We start from the raw sequence: 19,907 nt of genomic DNA on the forward strand, positions 1-19,907 counted from the left end.
TCACCGCGGGCCAAGTCCGGCTTCCTAACTCCTTCACTCTCCCTTTCTCTAGAATAAGGAGCTAGCTCTGCTCTCCCCCTCCCGGCTTAGGAGGAGTTTGTGTATTGAATCTGTAAAAGAGGAGGAGTCGCCTAGTGACAGTTTCCAGCCTCTCCCAGTGTGTGTCCTTTGCAATCTTCACGCCCCCCACCCCTTCAGGCACCAGATCCGGGCCAGTTGGGTTTAAGGCCCTCCAAGGTGGGGATGGCAAGGTCCCTGGGACTGGGATAATCCCTGCCTTCGTCGGACGCCGCAGTTCAATTGTCACCAGTCCTTTATTTCCAAAGCGGAATTCCAGTAACATCGTCTCTTAATACACAAAGGTGTTTTCTAAACTCACTTAGCAGCTATCATTTCTCTCCTAGCAGCCAGAAATGCGTGCTGCGCATCTCTTCCCGAAGCTTACGGACACGGGAGTCTAGTCGGTTTCTCTCTTTCCTCTTCCTCCTTCTGTCTCTATCTCTATCTCCTCTCCCCTCTCCCAGTTTCAGTCTCTTTTCGCCTAGGTGGAGAAGCAAAGGTATTTAAAGTTACCAGGCTCTTCTCAGAAAGCATTTAAATTCCCCAGTCTCGCGGCGCCAATAAGGAGGAAGTGTTATCCACTGCAGCCGCAAGTTAAGAGGACCTGGGGTGGGGTGGGGGTGGGAGTAAGGGTTAGGAGAGGGAGGTGGTCAGAAGGAGGAGGAGAAGGTAGCGACCCGGAGATTTTTCTTGGCAGGCGTGGGACGGCGCAACCAACACTCTCGATCCAGACACTCGACTCCGCGCTGACCTGGCACTGGGACTGGCTTTTTAAGAGCTTTGCAGATTTTATGGGTACTTGACTCGCAGCCAGCTCGCCAGTCCCGATTCCTGCCAGTCGCCTTCCTCCGCTCTTTCTCCAGCGCCGCACGGGAACAGAGAGATAGATATAAGTGCCCCGGGACCCATATAGGAGCCGGGAGCCGGAGTCGGCCTTGCGTGGCCGAGCTCACTTCCCCCATTCCAGAGCGCGCCGCACCGTCTGGAAGCCCAAAGGAGAAAAAGCGACCCCGCAGCCTCCCGCCCCTTTCCCCTTCCCTTCTTGCTTCACTGCCCAGGGTGGAGGAAGGGGCGGGGGAGCTCCCAGCTGCTGGCTCTGGAGGGGAAACGGGCGCACCGCCGCCCCCCCTCCCCGGGGCTCCTCTCCGCATTTCTTTGTTTTGAAAGCGCCTCCTCCGCCCAGAGGCTTTTCCCGGGGCCGGCAGTCTCTGGAAGCGGGGGTGGGACCCAACCCAAAGGCTCCGCCCTTCATTTTCTACCGGACCCCCCCGCCCCCCTTTTATTCCCGTTCTCCTTGTTTCCTTCCTCCCCCTTCTTTCCCTTCTCGTTCTTCCTAACCTCTCCTCTTCCCTCCCCCTGCCCTCGAGGCGCGTCTGCACTTGTTTGACATCAAAAAGAGGTTGTGCATTCGAGGTTGGGGGCGGGGGAGCTAAGGCAAGTGGGAGAACGAACACACCCACGACCTCGGGCCCCGCCCCTTCCCGCGGGAACCCCGCCCGAACCCCCGCCCTCCTACGTCACAGCAGGTTGACATTCTACCAACCCACTCCAACTACCAACCCGCGCCGCCGGAGCAATCGACGCCGCCGCAGCCGACGCCCCCCTCTGGGGGGGTCCATGGCTCGCTCTATTTATGTTTCGGCCCGGTGATTTGCATAAGCCACACCTTCTTCCCTTAAGTCCCCTTACACTCATCCCGCCCCTCTTTCCCCGGCTCCCTCCTTCTCGCGGGGAAGACTCCGCCTCCTCTGCCCCTACAAGGAGCGACTAGCCCTAGATGGCGGCGTGGCGTCGCGGCGGCGTGTGCGTGTCGCGCTTCCTCGTGCCGTTTATAGGGTCCCGGCACTTCCGCTGTGGGGTTAGAAGCTGCGCGGTCATGGCGGAGCGCGGACAGCAGCCTCCTCCAGCGAAACGGCTCTGCTGCCGGCCCGGAGGCAGTGGAGGTGGGGGCAGTAGCGGCGGCGGCGGCGGCAGCAGCGGCGGCGGTAGTGGGAGTAGCGGCTACAACTCCGCCTGCCGGCCGGGCCAGCGAGCGAGCAACGCGGCTGTGTGTGGGGGTGGCTCAGCGCTGGGGTTGTTACCGCTCGGGAAGACCCAGAGCCCGGAGTCGCTGCTGGACATCGCGGCGCGTAAGGTGGCCGAGAAGTGGCCGTTCCAGCGGGTGGAGGAGCGCTTTGAGCGGATCCCAGAGCCCGTACAGCGCCGGATCGTCTACTGGTCCTTCCCTCGCAGCGAGCGGGAGATCTGCATGTACTCGTCCTTCAACACCGGGGGCGGCGCCGGCGGCGGCGGCGGAGATGAGAGCGGCGGCGGAGGCGGCGGCGGCGGCGGCAGCGTCTCCTCGTCCTCCTCGTCCAACTCGTCCGCCGCTGCCGCCGCCGCCGCCGCCGCCGCTGCCGCCGCCGCCGCCGCCGGGGCGGCTGTGGGGGCCGGCGGAGCCGGGGACAGCGGCGACGAGACCCGGCTGCCTTTCCGCCGGGGCATCGCGCTGCTGGAGAGCGGCTGCGTCGATAACGTCCTGCAAGTCGGTGAGTCACAGGACAAATATGCCATTCACTCCCCGTTCGTCCGTCTGCCCGTCGGTTCGTTCGCCCGCCGGTCCGTGCGTCCCCCCGCCGCCCTCCTCTGCCCCTTTGCACCCCCGCCCTCAGCATCGGGTTCGCGTGCCTCCCCCCTCCCCCCTCTTCTTGCCTTCTCCGTCTGCTGGTCTCTTCCCCAGCCCCCTTCTCTTGCGGGCGCCCCCCATCCCAGCCTGGTCTCTACCGGCCATCTATCTAGTCCCCGCGAATGAATTCGGACGATAATGGAACGATTGCACTTCCTCTTTTCCTTCTCTTTTCCACTCTTCTCTCCAACCCCTCACCCCAACTCCAGACCTCTTCCCTTCATGCACACACACCATCTCCTCTGTTTTCTCCAAGATCGGGGCAACACGAGTGGGAAATGAATCAGCAAGAAGAGACCCACTAGAAGGGGTGGGTAGGTGTTGTTTTTTCTTTTTTTTCCTTCTCTCTCTATTCCCCGAAGAGAGCTTTTATTTAATTTTTTTAGGTGTGTGTGTGCGGGTAACTGGACAAAGCCTTTTTGTAGGTACCCTCTGTGCGAGGTGTGAGTGAGTGAGTGAGAGTGAGTGAGTGTGTGTGTGTATGTGTGTGTTGGGGGGGAGTTCAATCTGCAGCAGACAATGCAGCGAGCAGGCTGATCCCGGGGCGGCTGCCGCTGCTGTCCTCTCTCTTTCTTTCTCTTCTCCCTCTCCTGCTCCCCCTCCTTCCCCTCCCCCGTTCTTCTTCCCCCCAGTGATTTGAGGGGAGGGGGAATACATTTCCTTGCTCTGGAGCTGATGGTCCTCCCCGGGGCTGCCGCGGGTGAGCCGAGGGGATGGATGGATGGCTCCGGGGCTGCTGCGGAGAGAAAAGGCGGAGGCTCCGCCAGTTGCCCTGGGATTTAACTATTTCTCTCTTCTCCAGAACCGGCAGCTCAGAAAAGAGGGTGAGGAGGGGGCGAGTTTCCCCCACCCTACTCTCCAGACTCTTCCTGCTGTCTCTCTTCTTTCACTCTCTTCCAGAGATCTTCTCTCTTTCAGTTTAAAAGCCCCTGAATTAATTAGAGTGTGTGTCCCGTAAATAAACAGGTCCGAAGATTTCCTTTTGGATTTCATGTTTCAAATGGCTGTTTCTTTTATTGTGTGTGTGTGTGTGTGTGTGTGTGTGTGTGTGTGTTTTCTCTCCTCTGTTTTTGTTTGAGATAGGTGGTCAGATTATATTTTTATTGGTGCGCGTTGGAGACCTGGTGGTGAGCACGGATTTCTCCTCCTCCCCACTTTGAGCCCAGCCTTGTCCCTGGACAGATTTCTCTGGACGCTCCAGTTTCTTCCCTTCTTGCTCTGTGGTCCAACCCCCTTTGGTTATATTTGCCCACTGCGCATCTTCCGTGGCACCATGGCAGTGGGGCAATTCCTCTGGAGGGAGGATGAGGAGGGGCATCTGACACTTTGTTCTCTTTTTCATGTTTGTGTCCTTTTCAGTTTTCTGTCACCCTTCGAAATGGGGAAAGCAAACAAAAGCGTCTCTTTATTTCTTTTCAGTGCTTGTAAAATAGGAGAGATTTGACAAAGGCAGAAGGGCTTGTGATTTAAAGCTACACAACCTCTTTCTCTGACAGTCCCTGGGAGACCCTTTTAAACTCTGGATTTGAGAAAAGCTTTTTTTCTCTGTTCCCTTCTCCACCCCCAATCTCCTCTTCCCTCCTATCCAGTTCAGTTTCTGTTCTGTGAACAGAGGAAATTGTACTGAAGCAAGCAATTTTATAATTGAAATCCTACCCTCCCCTCTCCTAAATAATACTTTCCCCCCTTCTTTTGTCATTGATTATATGAAATGATAGAGGCTAATGGCTATCAAAGGAAATCTGAATAAGGTTGCAGTTTTTACCCTTTCTTTGGAGTATAACTTTTTCTTTTTTATGGTATTTAATTTCTTTCACACCAAGAAAATTAAGTTTTGTTTTTATATCCTGTAAGCTATATAGTAATTAATTTGAATTCTAATGTAATGTAATGTTAATTTCTGCTTGACCATTTATTTTCCACTGACTGCCTCCCATGTTGCCTTATTCTCAAATACGGAATCTTCTGCCTTTGGCGTTTGAGGTTATCTAGCTTCTCTTTATTAGTTAAGGTTGTCTCAGATTTTATTTTGTACCTATTTTCTGCCAATTTGAAAAGGTTGAAGTACATCTATGGCTTCCCGAGGGTGGCAGGGAAGCTCGTTTTTCTTTTCTTTTCTTTTCTTTTTTTTTTTTAAGTCTTGGTTGGCAATGTTGAGGGCTTTTTTTTTTTTTTTTTTTTTTTTTTTTTTTTTTTTTTTTTTTTTTTTTTTTTTTTTTGCCTGTGCTTGACTCTGCTTGCAAGCAATGAGGAATGACAGGAGTGCACATAGGGAGGGTTTCTTGGCTGATTGCATTTAAGCAAGGAATTCACTGTGAAAATAAAGCCAAGGGGCGATAAATAAAAGATGCAATCTTCTGTAGGAGACAGACACACAGCGTGGGCTTTGCCTGCTTTCAGCAGTGGAAAGAGGCCTTGGTGAATAGTTGTAAAAGAAAATAGTAACTTTTTTGTGTAGTCTCAAAAGGGGAGGGGGCCATTGAGTGATTTTGGCAACAGTAGATGTGAAGAAATGTTATGCATTTAATACTGCTGAAGTGTTGACCAGCACCTCTGGAATACTTAATACATACCAAACAAGTACTATACAAATTGTGTAAAATATTCTTTTTCTTCTTCTGAGCTGTGCCAATTTCCTTAACTTCTAAGTTGTATTACTTGTTGTGCTAGTCATGTTGGAGATCTTGGGCTACTACACATCTTCAGAGTTGGCAGTGTGAAATACAAACTTGTGATGACTTTGGGTGTAAGTTACTGATAGAATTCAATTTAAATTACAGTTTGGCTGGTGTTTAAACATGTATAATAAACAAGGAATATTTGTCAAAGATGAGTGTTTCTTTTGTAGAATTTGTTTTCACTTTCAATTTCAAAATCAATTTAAGGAGTTTAATTCTTTTATTTGAAGAGATAAAGATAAAACCATTTTAGATAAAAATTTAAATTGGATTATAATTAAATTGTAAAAACATTTATGTCATACTGGTGACTAAATCAGAAATTTTAAGTTATGTGAAGGAATGTTGATAGAATTTTTCTGGATTTTTAATCCGGTTACACAATGGGAGATATATAGATAAGGAAGAATTCCACTGAATTGTAGGAATTGAGTGATTAATTTTTTATATAAAAGAAAATTATCTTTGGTATGTTGAATTGAAATTAGTCACATAAGAAATTCCATTGTCATATGAATTTATGATCAATTTTTTCATGAATTTAACTTAATAAAAAAATTCTTCTTTTGCATTTTGTATTATCAGTTATGTACTACTTAAAGCAAAAAAGTTCATCAGCCATTATGGAAAAGTAGTTGAAAAGGGCTAGATTGCTTAAAACAACAACAACAGATACCACCCCTTATTTTTAAGTTGGAGAGAGCATTGAATTGGGAAGACCAGTATTTCCTTACTTGTAGTTTAGGGGAAAATAGCATCTTCCTTCTTTGAGTTGGTGTAACATACCTAAAATCTAGATAAGCCTTAAATTGTAGAGATATCAATTTATTAAATGCTATTTTGAAGGCTTTTTGACATGGACCTCATGATGAATGCCATTAAATGACTGAAGTAGAAAAGTTAAAAATCTGAATAAACCCTGTTTCTCTTCTTCCTCAGAAAGTATAGATCCATCTTCTTCAAAAATCACAGTTTTAATTTGTATCTGATCACAGACAGATTATGGTTAAGCTGCAAACCAGAGTTTGTGGCCTTAAACACTCCTTTTTTTCCTCCAGAAGAGAAGGAAGAACATCAATCTTTAAGGGGAGTTATTTACTTGACAGTCTTTTAAGTAGAGACAGGGTAGTGCTAGGAGGGAGTGTTGGAAATCTGGGAGATGTATAGTATGAACCCAGCTCACTAACTATGTGACCCTGGGCAGATAGGTCATTTAGCTTTTATATGCTTTGGGTACTTAATTGCCAACTAGCTAATGAACTGAAACAGACAATACCTCTAAGTCGTTAAAATTTAAGATATGGTTCTCTTATAGGCTGGACACTTTTGTAAGAAGATTTGATTCTAAAAGTACTTAAGTAAATGTGTCCTTTTTTTACTGACTTAACATTAACCTCAAAATGACTATATTCTGCAAATAGCATTATTAGTTATTTTGACACACACTTTGTATTTTAATGAGTAATAAAGTGGTCTGTTGTGGATGACATAGAAGAATACTAAATTATAAAATTAATTAAACTTGTATTTTCATTGCTTTGGGGGTGGGGTAGAGGAGATTGAGAATATTAGTTACCATGTACTCTAGGATTAAGAGACATTGATTCACTTGCTGTTCCAGCACCACAATACCTCCATGTTTTGGCTCCAGGCATTTTGTCTGGCTATCTCATGCCTGAAATATTCTCCCTCTTCATTTCTGCTTTGTGGGTTTCCTTCAGGTTCCAACTAAAATCTCATATTCTTTAGAAGCCTTTCCCAATCTCTCTTAATTCTTGTGCCTTCTTTCTTTAAATTATTTCTATTTGTCCCATATGTAATTTGTTTATATGTTTGCTGGTTGTCTCCCTCTTTAGATTGTGATCTTCTTGAGGACAGGATGTCACTTTTACCTTTTCAGACAAAGTTATTTTTTACTAGTCAAAAAGGTTTTTTAGAAAGTTTAATTTTCAGTAAAAATCTAGAATTTAAAATCTGTATTAAACGTATATTTATGCTCTTTCGAATATCTTAATTTCTTGCCATATTTGGTGTATGTATTAATAGCACACATGCACACATTTGGTATGAGGAAGAAAAGACTACCCTGAGGATTTTGACATCAAGTTGATCTACAAGCCAAGTGCACTGTGCTTTGAATTTCATCCCTTTTGGAGGTGTGAGGCTTTGTTATCTTTTTGAAATATCAGCATGTTTGGTATTCAAAAAGTGAGTGTTGAAATTGTTAAAGTACATATATATTTTTCTTTATTTGATAATTGTTGGACATAGACATTCTGATTATTTGTTTTGATTAAGAGAACCTGTAAGGATGTCTATACTTATTTTAATAAATTTATTTCCTGGGGACTATCTCCTTCCTTGACAAGCATAATTCAGTTGACAACAGTTAAATCAGTTAACAGTCTAATTCCAAATATTTCCTTTAGAAAGAAACTAGTAGTCTAGCAGCAAAACTCAGACATAAAGAATTTAGCTGGGGAATAAGAGATTAAAAGCATTGACAGTATTTTCATTGAGTAGATCCGGCAGGCTAAGAAATGATGGTGTAGTCTTTTCTCTTTTCCTCTCCCTGCCCCCCTCCTCCCAACCCCCCTTTCTTGATCCTGGTCTATTGGTTATATAAAGATTGGATTTTCCAATACTTGTAGAAATACTTTTTTTTGTTTAAATAAATTTATACCACCAGACCATCTAGTATAGTTAAGAATTAAGAGAAGAATAAAAAGGAAAAAGAAATCTTGGACCTTTTTATTTCTCAGAAGTTTTTTATAGTAAGTGAATTCTCATCAGAACCAGTGAATGAGAACAAGATTTTAGAGAGTATGTATTGGACTTGAATTGGGTTTTTGACCTTGAATTCTGCTTACTTTTACTACCCTGGAGAAGCCAAGAAAGTTTACTCCTTCTCCCCCTTCCCCGCCTCCCTCTTTCCCTCCCCAAAAAAGTAGGTGATGAAAAGTCAGTATCATTTTTAGAAATTTATATTGTGGAAATTTGAAAGATAACTTGAAACTGATTTAACTTTTAATCTTTGGGCTATTGGAAAAATAATTTACAGAAGAACTTAGTTTTTCTACTTTTAAGGTTTTTGACATAAACATCTCATTATCAATCTTAGAATGAGAAACAGAGGGAATAAATTTAGCTTTTAAATGCTAAAGAATCTACATTTGCCTTGATTCATCAGTGTCGAATGGGTTGCTCAAAGAAGATATCAGGTATGTATTCCTTTTTTGTAAACTGATACTTAAAATTTTAAGTTTAGTGAGAAGAACTCCTCATAGTAAATTTTTTAAAAAGTAGATGAAATTAAAACACTGGTATTGCAGTCATATAGAGAACTCTATTTTCTGCTAGAAATGTGTTTTGGACATATCTTTTTAGTTCTTTGTATTTAAGATTTCTTTTATAAAGAAAGCATAGATTGACTAAATCCTCACTCTCATAAATGTTATTTAAAGTGTTTATAGTTTAATAATTTTTGGATTAAGTTTTAACAATAGTCATATGGATATCTAATTTTTAATAAAAGTTTTGTTCTTAGGATTGTTTTGGGGTGTTACCTAGTTGTTTCAGTAGCTGAATTTCCCTTATTCCCCCCAGATATTTGATTTTTTGGAAATAATTAGGAAGGGATAGTGATTTAACCAAATCATACTAATTTTTAAGATAATCTGATCAAATTGTAATGATCTCTGTATAAGTATACATGTCCCATTTCTTTTTAAAGAAGTATATTGAAATCTAAGAAGATGTCTATGATTATTATTCCTGTAGAAGTATTAGATAATCTTAGGATTCCAGTGTAACTAAACCCTTGATTACAACATTGGATTAAGTGTTAGGAGGATTTTTCTAAATTTTTAAATTATAAAATATAAAGTACTTATGGTTGACATTTTAGTAGTATGCTAAAAATTGTTTAAATAACAGTACTAACATACATACTAGCGTAAAAACATGATTTTAAGGATAATTTTGTTCTAATTTGATTTGATAACTCAAACTCATTTAACAAATCAGTGTGCTGAAAAGGTAACTTACCTTCTTGTCTTAATTTATCTAATAATCTGTCTCTTTCTAATAAAGCATTTTTCACTGCTCATTGTGTTCATAACTCTAGCATAAGAGAAATTGTAAGGAAAACAACTGATTTTGAGGAAATAGATTTTTACGTTTTTACTTATTTTAAAATTAATTTCAGGTCAGTGTAAGTGATGGTAATTTAAAAAATCAGTCTGACTTCTATGGATTAATTAACATTTTACTGGAATAAACTCCAAACAAAAATAGTTCTTGAAGTCTATTTGTATTTTGCTTTATCTCATGGTTTTATATCTATTTAGCAGAGGTTTTTTTTATTTCAGCCATAAATTTTCAAATTGTGTTTTGAATTTGTTAATTCCGTCATTATCTATATTTTAGTGACATGAAAAAGGGTGGAATTTGCAATAGCATCAAACTTCTTTTCCCCATTTACAGCCTTTTTAAAACCCTGCACTTTTCAACTTAAAAGTAGGTATGAATTTTGTAGCCTGTGCAATTTATAATCTTTATGTGCATTTTATACACACATGAATAATATACAAAATTACTTGGATATAGTCTAGTAATACACATATGTGGTAATATATATGTTTTGATATATGTATAAACATAAATGTAGATCTATATTGGTATAGCTAGGTGGCACAGTGGATAAAACAGAAGATCTGGAGTCAGGAAAATCTTGAGTTCAAATTCAGCCTTAAGCACATTAGTTGTATGATTCAGGGCAAATTACTTCTTTTTGCCTCAGTTTGCTCATCTGTAAAATGAATTCGAGAAGGAAATGGTAAGCCATTCCAGTATCTCTGCCAAGAAAACTCCAAATGAAATAATGAGGAGCCTAAGCATGACTGAACAATAAGATAAATATTACTTATTTGTATATGTATATGTAAACACATTTATTTTTGGAAAGTATCATGAACTAGATCAAATAAGGATTATGACTGCTTGGAATCCAGTTGGCTGTTTGAATGTTGTCTAGTAGGTTTTTTTAGGACCTGTTTTTATGACACTTTTCACTACTTTATTTGGATTTTGTATATGTAGTTTTATTATCTTCTATTGATTCATTCTGTTATTGACTTATTTTGTGTATGTGTTTTGATATACTGATTTATTTGGCCCGGTAGCCTAAATGACCTGTCTTACCTCTATTTTTCTTTTCCTGTGTCATTTTATCATGGTTTTATGTTTAGTGGGGATCACTTCTAAATCTTCTAATATATAGCTCTGTGTGCTTGCTTTTTCTTTGCTTTATCTAATAGTTTTAGGATATCTAATTATAGCTGTTGACTCAAATTGTATTTCATTTGGCATTTGATGAAGAATTTTTATCTTTGGAATCATTAACAGTTTTTCGAATGGGTGTAAAATTTGAACCTGATCTGTTATTTTTATGTAAAAACTTCCTTGATTTTTGGTTTGTTTGTTTTTTAACTTGGAGTTGGTCCTATTTGCAAGCTAAATTAGATATATTCGTATGTGTCTGTGAAAGCATTGTTATAGTGAATTAAGTTGTGAATTTGAGTTGTCAGCCCTTTTAAAAATTTACCATTTAAAAAATTATGACTGAATAAAAACATTTAAGTGCTTACTATATTTGAAGAGCTGTTGTAACACTTCTTGTTGCATATGAGTACATTTGACAGTTTTGGAAGGTTCTAGTGGTATCTGTGCAGTAGCTGAGAGTCTGACATTAATTGGGAGAATGCAGCAGAACCTGTCATTAAATGTAAACCCTAGCTAGTAGACTAAAGTTGATAAGATAAATCAAAAACTCATTTAATGAATTAATGTGCTGAAAATTCAGGTGACTTGCCTTCTTGTCCTGCTTTATTTAACAATCTGTCTGTTTACATAAAACATTTTTCATTGTTAATTGGTGTCTGACCTCTAATGTGGGAAAATTATATGGAAAATAATACCTACAATGATTCTGTAGAAGCAAGCTTTACATTTTTATTCCCTTCTCGCAGTCACTTAGGACATACTGGATTTTATTAGTAAAATGATGAGTGACAGTAACCTGAACTCTTATGGACAGTTGTATGAGTTTATGTAACGCCATATATGCAGCTGCCTGCCCTTGCACCAGCTTAGGTCATTCTTCTTGGTAGGATCTCTTAATACCAGACTCAATCTCTTACCCGAGAAGTTGGCTGTAAATGGGGAAAATAAGTTTGATGCTATTGCAAATTCCATCACTTTTTCATGTCACTAAAATATAGATAATGACTGAATTAACAAGCATTTATGAAGCTTTTACTGGGCATTAGCCTACCAAAGATACTCAGGGATAAAATTTGAAAAATGAAAATCTCTGCTTAGAAAATGGGCAACTAATTTGGGTGATACAGTGGATAGAGTGCCAGACAACATCAGGAAGAACTAAGTTTAAATTCAGCCTCATACACTCATTAGCTATGTGACCCTGGGCAAGTCTATTAAATTTTTTTTGCTTTAGTTTCTTTATTTGTAAAATGAGTTGAAGGAAATGGCAAATCATTCTAATGTCATTGCCATGAAAATCTCAAATGATGTTATGGTGAATCAGATATGACTGAAACAACTGGACAAGATTCCTTAAGAAGTTTTATTTATTTTATGTGTGGGGAGGCAACAATAAACACTAGGCAATTATTTTGGGATGGAGGAGCATAAAAGGCTTCATGTAAGGAGGTGGCATTTGATCTGAGCTTAGAAGGAAACTCGGGATTCTAAAAGTATAGTGGGGAAAGAGGGAAGGCATTGCTAGGTGCAAGTCAGCCTTTGTGAAAGCATGGACATGAAAGTTGGCATGGCATGCTTGAGATAGAATGCACAGTACCTTATTTTGCCCATTTATTTTCTTAGCTAAAAATTTTATATTAACTTTCAACTTCTTAAACACTTCAAATTTTACATTCTATGTATAATACACAGACACATACTGAGTGTATATACATATTTTCTTCAATCACATGATATCTTCTGATATCTTCAGCTTCAAAGACATTTGCTAAATCTCATCAAGATTTTAATTCTACGGATATTTTTTAAGATGTTTAACATATAATGGATTGCTTGCCATCTAGGAAAGGAAGTGGGAAAAGGGGGGAAATTTGTAACACAAGATTTTGCAAGGATCCTTGTTGAAATAGTATCCATGCATATGTTATGAAAATAAAAAGCTTTAATAAAAAATGTTATAAAAAAGATTTTAGTTACAACTTTGGACTCAGAGTCAATCTAAGGATTTAGTGATTGAACATAGATTGAAATTTAAGGACAGAAGAGGGAGGCTTTTATCACTTGTTTTACGTTCAGAGGGGAAAAAAGGTCAGGAATCTACATTGTTAATGCATATTGACTTTCCTTCCTTTTATTTATTCCAATCTCAAGGAAACACAACTGGGGTCAAAAAGATCTGTGTATTTTAGTTGCTACTCCAGGATTTATTTTTAGCCTGGCCCTGGATCAAACTGGCATGAGGCCACAGTGGCATGAGGTGAGATATTATGGGGATGTTGGCAAATTTCATAAAGTTAAGTTTTTAAAATATCGAACAAAAGTCCTTCAGTTTTTGTATCCATAATATTCCACATCTTGTGATATCTTCTCTTAAGAGTTAGAGATCCAAACCTAAGTTGATCCATCCTGTAGTAAGATGGCATGGACCTATTTGAAAGTTATCATTGGAAACAATATAATGGAAGGAGCGTTGTCTCTGGAGTCAGAGGACCTGAATTCATGCCCTATCCCTCACACTTGCTGTGTGACCTCTGGCAAGTGATTTCATCTCACTTTTCTCATCTTGGCCATCATATTACTCATTATGCCTACATTCTGCTACATTCTACCCCTCTTGCAACTCTGGACTTTATCCCTTTATTCCTAGTTTTCATAAATGAGTTTATCATGCCTAGAAACAGATAGCTAGTCATTTCCTGGCTATTCCTACACCATGCTGTCTTGATTCTGGCCATCCTCCTCATTTCCCTCTACTTCCGTTCCCTCCTGAAACCCTTGTCCCTAATCTCATACTCTGCTCCTGGATATTTTGGTTCAGGTAGTTAAAGTTTTGCCTTGTTTTTCTGGGAATCAAGCCTTGAGGTCACTTGTCAACCACTTCCACACCATGTAACCACTCTTGTACTTCTTCCCCCACCTTTCCATTTCTCCTCTATATGTTGTCTTATATCATTAGAATATACTCCATGAGGGCAGGGATTGTCTTGCTTGCTCACATATAATGTCTTACATATACTAAATACCTAATAAATCCTCTGTCCATCTGCAAAAATACTGACAAAGTTGGACTAGTTGGGCTTTGAGGTTCCTAATAACTCTAGATCTATAATCCAATTATCTTGGGCAAGTCACTTTTAAAATGAAGTAGTTTACCAAGACTCTTCTAGTCCTACATTCTAGGATTCTGTGATCCAATTTAATCATTATTTGCTGAAATTATGGACTTTAATTTTGAAACATTTTTAGTTAACTCAACAAATTTATTCCCTGCTATTTGTATACTATAGCATTAAGGACATAAAAAATTAGGAAATCCAGGAGAAAAGGAGGGATACTTCAGATTGTGGGGCTTCCTTCTTTTGTTGCCCTTGCCAGCAAAAACTTAGGGAAGACTGTTAGGGCCTTCTGTACAACTTCCATCTGTATGCATCTCTTCCATCTCTTGCTGCTAGCCTGATCTCACTCTCAAGATATGAAGAACTTTTGATAGGAGGAGTCATCTTCTCTTTAACCTTGGATCATCTTTCTTGCTTCTTAGGTTTTGACTTCTATTTTCTGCTATTTGTCTTCTTCCTAATCTTCAGTCTTTGAATGGAAGTGAAATGAACCAGGCCTTCCATTAACTGTGCTTTCCATCTCATTGTTGAGTTTGTCTCTTGCCCGATGTCTAGCCTTCTCTGGGAAAAAAACTGGTATTTCCTTTTCAATGACAAATATTCTCATACTTGGTCATAATCTACATATCCAAGTTACCCATATCTAGTTATAGTAGGTTATCATCAGAACTGCATTCCCCATTCCCCACTAGCCAATTGCTTATTTCCTTTTCCCTCAACCTTCTAACACCAAAGTTTCAACCAAATACTACCCTATCCCTTCTATTATGCTCTCTGGAATCCCTTTTCCATAGTCAACAAGCTTCCTTTTATCCTAAATCTTTTCTTCTCTTCTATTTTCTAAGCAGCCAGCATTCCCTTGATGAATAGCCTCTGACGACCCTTTCCAGTGCTGATTTGGCTCAGGATCAGAGATAAGGGAATTGTAATACTTCCAGGTTCTCTTCATATCTCCATCACTTAGTAACTTTATTTCCTTTAAGGTTCATGCAATTCATATCTACAACTCAATCAAAATCCTGGCAACTGTCTATAGACATATAGGTCTTTTTCTTCCTCAAGTTTGGTATATGGATAGTAGGGGACTTCAGTAGACATCTTGGCTCTCTCATGTCCCAACCACTCAGTTTTTCAGCTTGCTTATTTGCTGTGACCTATCCCCTTGTGTTATTACCTCAGCCACATAGAGAGATGGCCAAAGCCTCAATCTTGGCCATTGCCCTTAAATGCACTACCTTTCTGTTAAAGAATTTTTGAATTCCCCTAATGTGATGATGACCCAGTGATTTTCTACCTTTTCCTCTGTTTTCCTCACTGAACCCCACTCTATGTTCACATCAGTAACCCCCAATTCTTTGACCCCTCGTTCTCCCAGGGCATTATCCCTGCACTGACCTCTCTTTTTTCCATCTGGACCCCTTGTTGAGCCAGTTCAACTTCCCCTGGAGTTCCTGGCTTCCTTATCACATGGCTGATTGCATGGCTCTCCCCACTGACATCTTTACTGTTGTGTATATGCTGTCGAGTGAAGGTGGAGAAAGTGGCTCCACTGTTCTTGCTGAGTGCACTTTCTCTTGATGGGCCCTTCTGGCTGCTAAGCAAACCTTCCTGCACCTCCTCCCCGCCTTAACTAGATTATTACCCTATACTCTCCCCAGAAACTTTTCCAGAACTTTTCATTCCTTCTCAAACCTCCTATGGCTTGTCCTTCTCTGACCCTTGCAGCTGACAAAAAATTTATGCCATTCACCATAAGATCGTTCTTCTTAATGTGGTTTCTGCCACCATCTCTTTGGTCACCCTTCAATCACATGAAGAGGTGTCTGCCTTCCACAAGCTGTCCCTACTCCTGCTTCCTCTCATCAATCTCCCTACTCCCCTCTCTCCTCCCCCATTTCCTCCCTTTAATTGTCTCCACTGTCTACAAAAAGGCCCTATTTTCATAATCTTCCCTTGCTCCTTCATCCCTGCTAATATTTCGTATGTTTTCTGCCTTTGTGGTTAAACTTTTGAGATGGTTGTTTACAATAGAGCTTCTTAACCATACAGCTTCTAACTACATTGTTCACTGAAACTCTCTCCAAAGCCACCAGTGATCTCCTGATTTCCAAATCCACTAAATTCTTATTCTTCTTAACCTCTTTCTACCCTTTCACATTGTCAGTCACCTTCTTCTCAAAACCCTCCTCTCTAGATTTTTGGCATGTGACTCTCCTGCTTCTCCTTCTCCCTTTTCAGTCTCTTGCTCTTCTTTTCTTAGTCTAATTTCTCAGGCTCCTTGCTGGATCCATAGATGTCCCATAGGGTTCTGCCTTCTCCTCTGCTACTATTCTCTTGGTGATCTCATCTGCTTCCATGAATTATTATCATCTTTATGCTGATGATTCTCAACTTTGCCTATTCTGTCTGCTGAACTCCACCCTTCAATCTTCAACTTTCTTTCAGATATCTGGAATAAGATGTCTAATAGACAACTTAAACTCAGCATACTGAGCTCATCTTCTTTCCCTACTGCCCAGGACACTGTTTAGCTAGTCTTATGCTAACAGTCACATTTTAATCAATTAAATATAATTTATTGAAGGAAAATACTCTGTAAACAGTAAAACCTTATGCAATTATTGTTATTATTGTTACCTTTATTTCCTTACCTATGATTTCTTATTTGGAAATGTCCTCCAACAACCCAAATGGCAGTTCATCTATATTCTAATGGCAACTGAAAGGTTAGAATTTCTGTCCATGATCCCTCGATTGTTATGTATTGGAGATTGGATTTGGAGTAAGAACAGCCTATAATACTCTGCCAGACTGTTTTTTCATTTTTAATGTCATTAAGAAACTGTTTGATGTGACAGTTCAGACACTTCCATTGAAAAAGTAGTCTGGAGAATGGGAAAGAGCCACAGAATTCAAATAGAACAAAGGTCCCAGTTATCCAAAAAAGGAAAGAGAAAAATGGAGGGTGTAGATTACAGATCAGTTAGCATAACATAATTTTCAGGTAAGATTCTGAAATTGTTGTTAAAGGGTTGGTTAATGAACATCTGAAATAGAAGTACTAATCCAAAATGAGCTAACATGACTTCATGTCATACTGGGCTACCCCCGATCCACATTTCCAGCTTAAGAAATCAGAGGAATAAATATTACCTACATATTATATGTTTGTAACCTAGATAATAGCACAGTGTTTGACAGTTTCTCAAACCTATCCCATAAGATTCATCAAAATCAGAGGTGCTTTTTGAAAATAGAGGAGTATTGTTAAAGTATGACTGTATTAGACATGACTTCTGAGCTCTTTTCCAATTCTGATTTTGATATCTTGTGAGATATTGAGATGCAGTATTACCTTCATTTTATAATCGAAGAAAATGAAGTTGGATGACTTCCCTAAAGGTCACACAAGCTATCAAATATTGGAGCCATCAAGAGATGGACAGTTTTCACATTATTTCTGATATGCTTTGAATGGTAGAATTTAGAATTGTTAGGGACATTAGAGGTCTCTCATCTTTTATAAATAAGGCTACTGAAGTCTTGGGAGTTAGTGATTTGCTCATTTGCGAGATTGCTATGGGAAGTAATCCTCCCATCTCTTGTAAATAAAAATTGGGAGTATTTTTTATTTTTTTGGCTGGGGCAATTGGGGTTAAGTGACTTGCCCAGGGTCACACAGCTACGAAGTGTTAAGTGTCTGAGGCTAGAGGTTAGAGTTGAACTCAGGGCCTCCTGACTTCAGGGTTGGTGCTCTAACCATTGCACTTCCTAGCTGCCAGCAGGAGTACTTTTCTTTGTACATGTTTCCCTTGTTTAGTCAGTAATCTTGAGGTTGTGGATTATTATTTAATATCATACTAGTCTTGTGAACACATTTTCTGCAATTGTTGGTAAGCCCTTTGCTTATACCATGATTGGCTATTTATCTTAGGTGTGGTTCATGATGAAACTACATATTTGAACATTTGAAAAAAAAACCCTACTTTTTTTTTTTTTAGAAGCAGTTATTTGGTTGATATTTAAGTAATAATATCTCCTTATTATGTTTGTTCCGTACAGTACTCCATGAGATATATCTGGTAGCTACTGTATGGTCAGGCCCTTGAAATACTAAAGGGAATACAAAAAAACTTAGAGTATTATTATTGATTTATTGAATTTTCTATACAAAAAATGCCTAGTTCATTCTTAAGCAGAGTAAAATTATTGGTAAATACTTTTTTTGTAAAGGGTTTTTGGGAAAGTAAGACCATATGTATGTTCTATTAACTCTTTTTAAAGCATCTAATATATAAATGAGGTTATGTTAAGAATACTTTGCAGTACACAATAAAGAAACAAGAGGGATGATTATTATTCTTTAAACCAATACATATTGGTATAAAGTGTTTAGGTCATGGGATGGCAGGATAACATTTAGTTAGCAAATTGATCTATTGCCCTTTTTAAGGTAGCTATACAATAATTGGCTTAAATTACTAGAAATAGAATCAAAATTGATTTTTCTTTTCCAACTTGTCTTTAAGGCATAGTTTAGATGAATTCTGCTGAATTCACTATGAAAGAAGAATGTTCAAGATTAAGGGGACTTGGTAAAAATAAAATGATAGCGTATTAGATTGTAGAAGTGAAATCTAAATTAAAGAAATCTTTGGGCTGCTTTAGGCTATGGTAGCTACATAAAAAATAATGCTGAAAAAATCTATTTTTAAAAAATGTTCACTTAGAATGTTAATAGCAAAATTAATTATCTGTGTCATCACATACTTTAGGTTTTTATTTTTAAATTAGCTGTCTAAAGGTACGGTGTAAGTTGACAAGAAAATAGAATCATATAGAATAATGGAAGGAATAACTTTGAGGGTGTTGGAAGAGACTTTTTTTTTTTTTTTTTTTTTTTTGTAAATGAGGTCCTCTGAAGTTAGTTATTGCTCCAGGTTACACAGTTATTAGATTGTACAACTGAGACTCAAAATCCATTGCCTGGTCTACCAAGTCTGGTTCCCTTGACTACTAAGTTGTACTCTGTATGACAGGTGAGCAGTAAGAGTATATAACTCATCTGTTCTAACTAGATTAAAAACATTATTCAAAAAGTTTGGACAATACTATTTAAGTATAGTGATAAGGTACATTTATAAATAGTTCTGTTAGAATTAGAGGACTTTCCTTGAAGTTATCATGAATACACCCTAGCATGATGTTAGGCATTTTTGTCTAAGCCATTTTATAAATAGCAGGAAATTCCAAAGTAGTGGATTGTATTACATTTTGCTTTCAACTAGCATTATATGAATGGAAAATAAATCTTTTCTTGCTTTGCTATTTTTTGTTTGTTTCAAGTATCAAAATGATCAAATTTATTCTAAAGAAAATTTTGTTTTTAATGAAATCTAGTTAAGTTGTTTCATAGAAGATTTTTTTTTTTTTGTTTTTGTTTTTGTTTTTTTTTAGTCTAAACATTTTATCCTGATTTTATAATTTTAAATACATTGGGGTTTGGTGGGTGAGAGTAAAAAAGGACTAAAATTTGAGTACTAATGTCAGTTGAGATGGTGTTTATAAGGTTTATGAAGTATAGCTGTGACTTTCTAAATGTGATTTTATTTTTGAGGTGGGGTAAATTACAGTTTCTTAATGGTTTAGTACTTCAGGATTATTAAAAGGAGTAATTGATGTGAGATCTTTTGGATAAGAATTGGGAAATGGGAGGTAAGGGAGAAGCAGAACAAAGAACACAATTTAAAAAAAAATGTTGATCCTAATGTTGGCAGTTGCTGCTTTTTGCTACTTTGTCTTTCTGTTACACTTATTCTTCCTAGCCTAAGGAATACCTGTTCTCCATTTCTTAATGCTGTTACCAGCTCATTTCAAAAACTTTTTTCTAAATGAGTACCATACATGTTTGGTTAGGAAAGTATGAAAAAACAGTTTGCTTTTTAGTCCTAGTTTTCTTATGACTATCTTTCTGTCTACACACACACACACACACACACACACACACACACACAAACAAATGTGTATATGCATATGTGCATATATATTTAAAAATAGAGACCACCTGTATGCTGAAATAGTATGCAATACAGCTTTTCTGATAAC

At 39.1% G+C, this 19,907-nt stretch overlaps 1 protein-coding gene across 1 annotated transcript in view; it reads left to right on the forward strand.

Moving 5' to 3' along the window:
• Positions 1 to 1,740: 1,740 nt before the first annotated feature.
• Positions 1,741 to 19,907, forward strand: part of ZSWIM6 (zinc finger SWIM-type containing 6) — a 194,602-nt gene continuing 176,435 nt past the window's right edge. The window contains exon 1 of the mRNA XM_051991102.1: positions 1,741 to 2,588. Within this exon, the coding sequence (XP_051847062.1) occupies positions 1,838 to 2,588 (751 nt within the window). The 5' untranslated portion in view covers positions 1,741 to 1,837. The remainder of the gene's footprint in view (positions 2,589 to 19,907) is intronic.

Source organism: Antechinus flavipes, chromosome 1 (genome assembly GCF_016432865.1).
Source record: "Antechinus flavipes isolate AdamAnt ecotype Samford, QLD, Australia chromosome 1, AdamAnt_v2, whole genome shotgun sequence".
In the NCBI taxonomy this organism is placed as follows: Eukaryota; Metazoa; Chordata; class Mammalia; order Dasyuromorphia; family Dasyuridae; genus Antechinus; species Antechinus flavipes.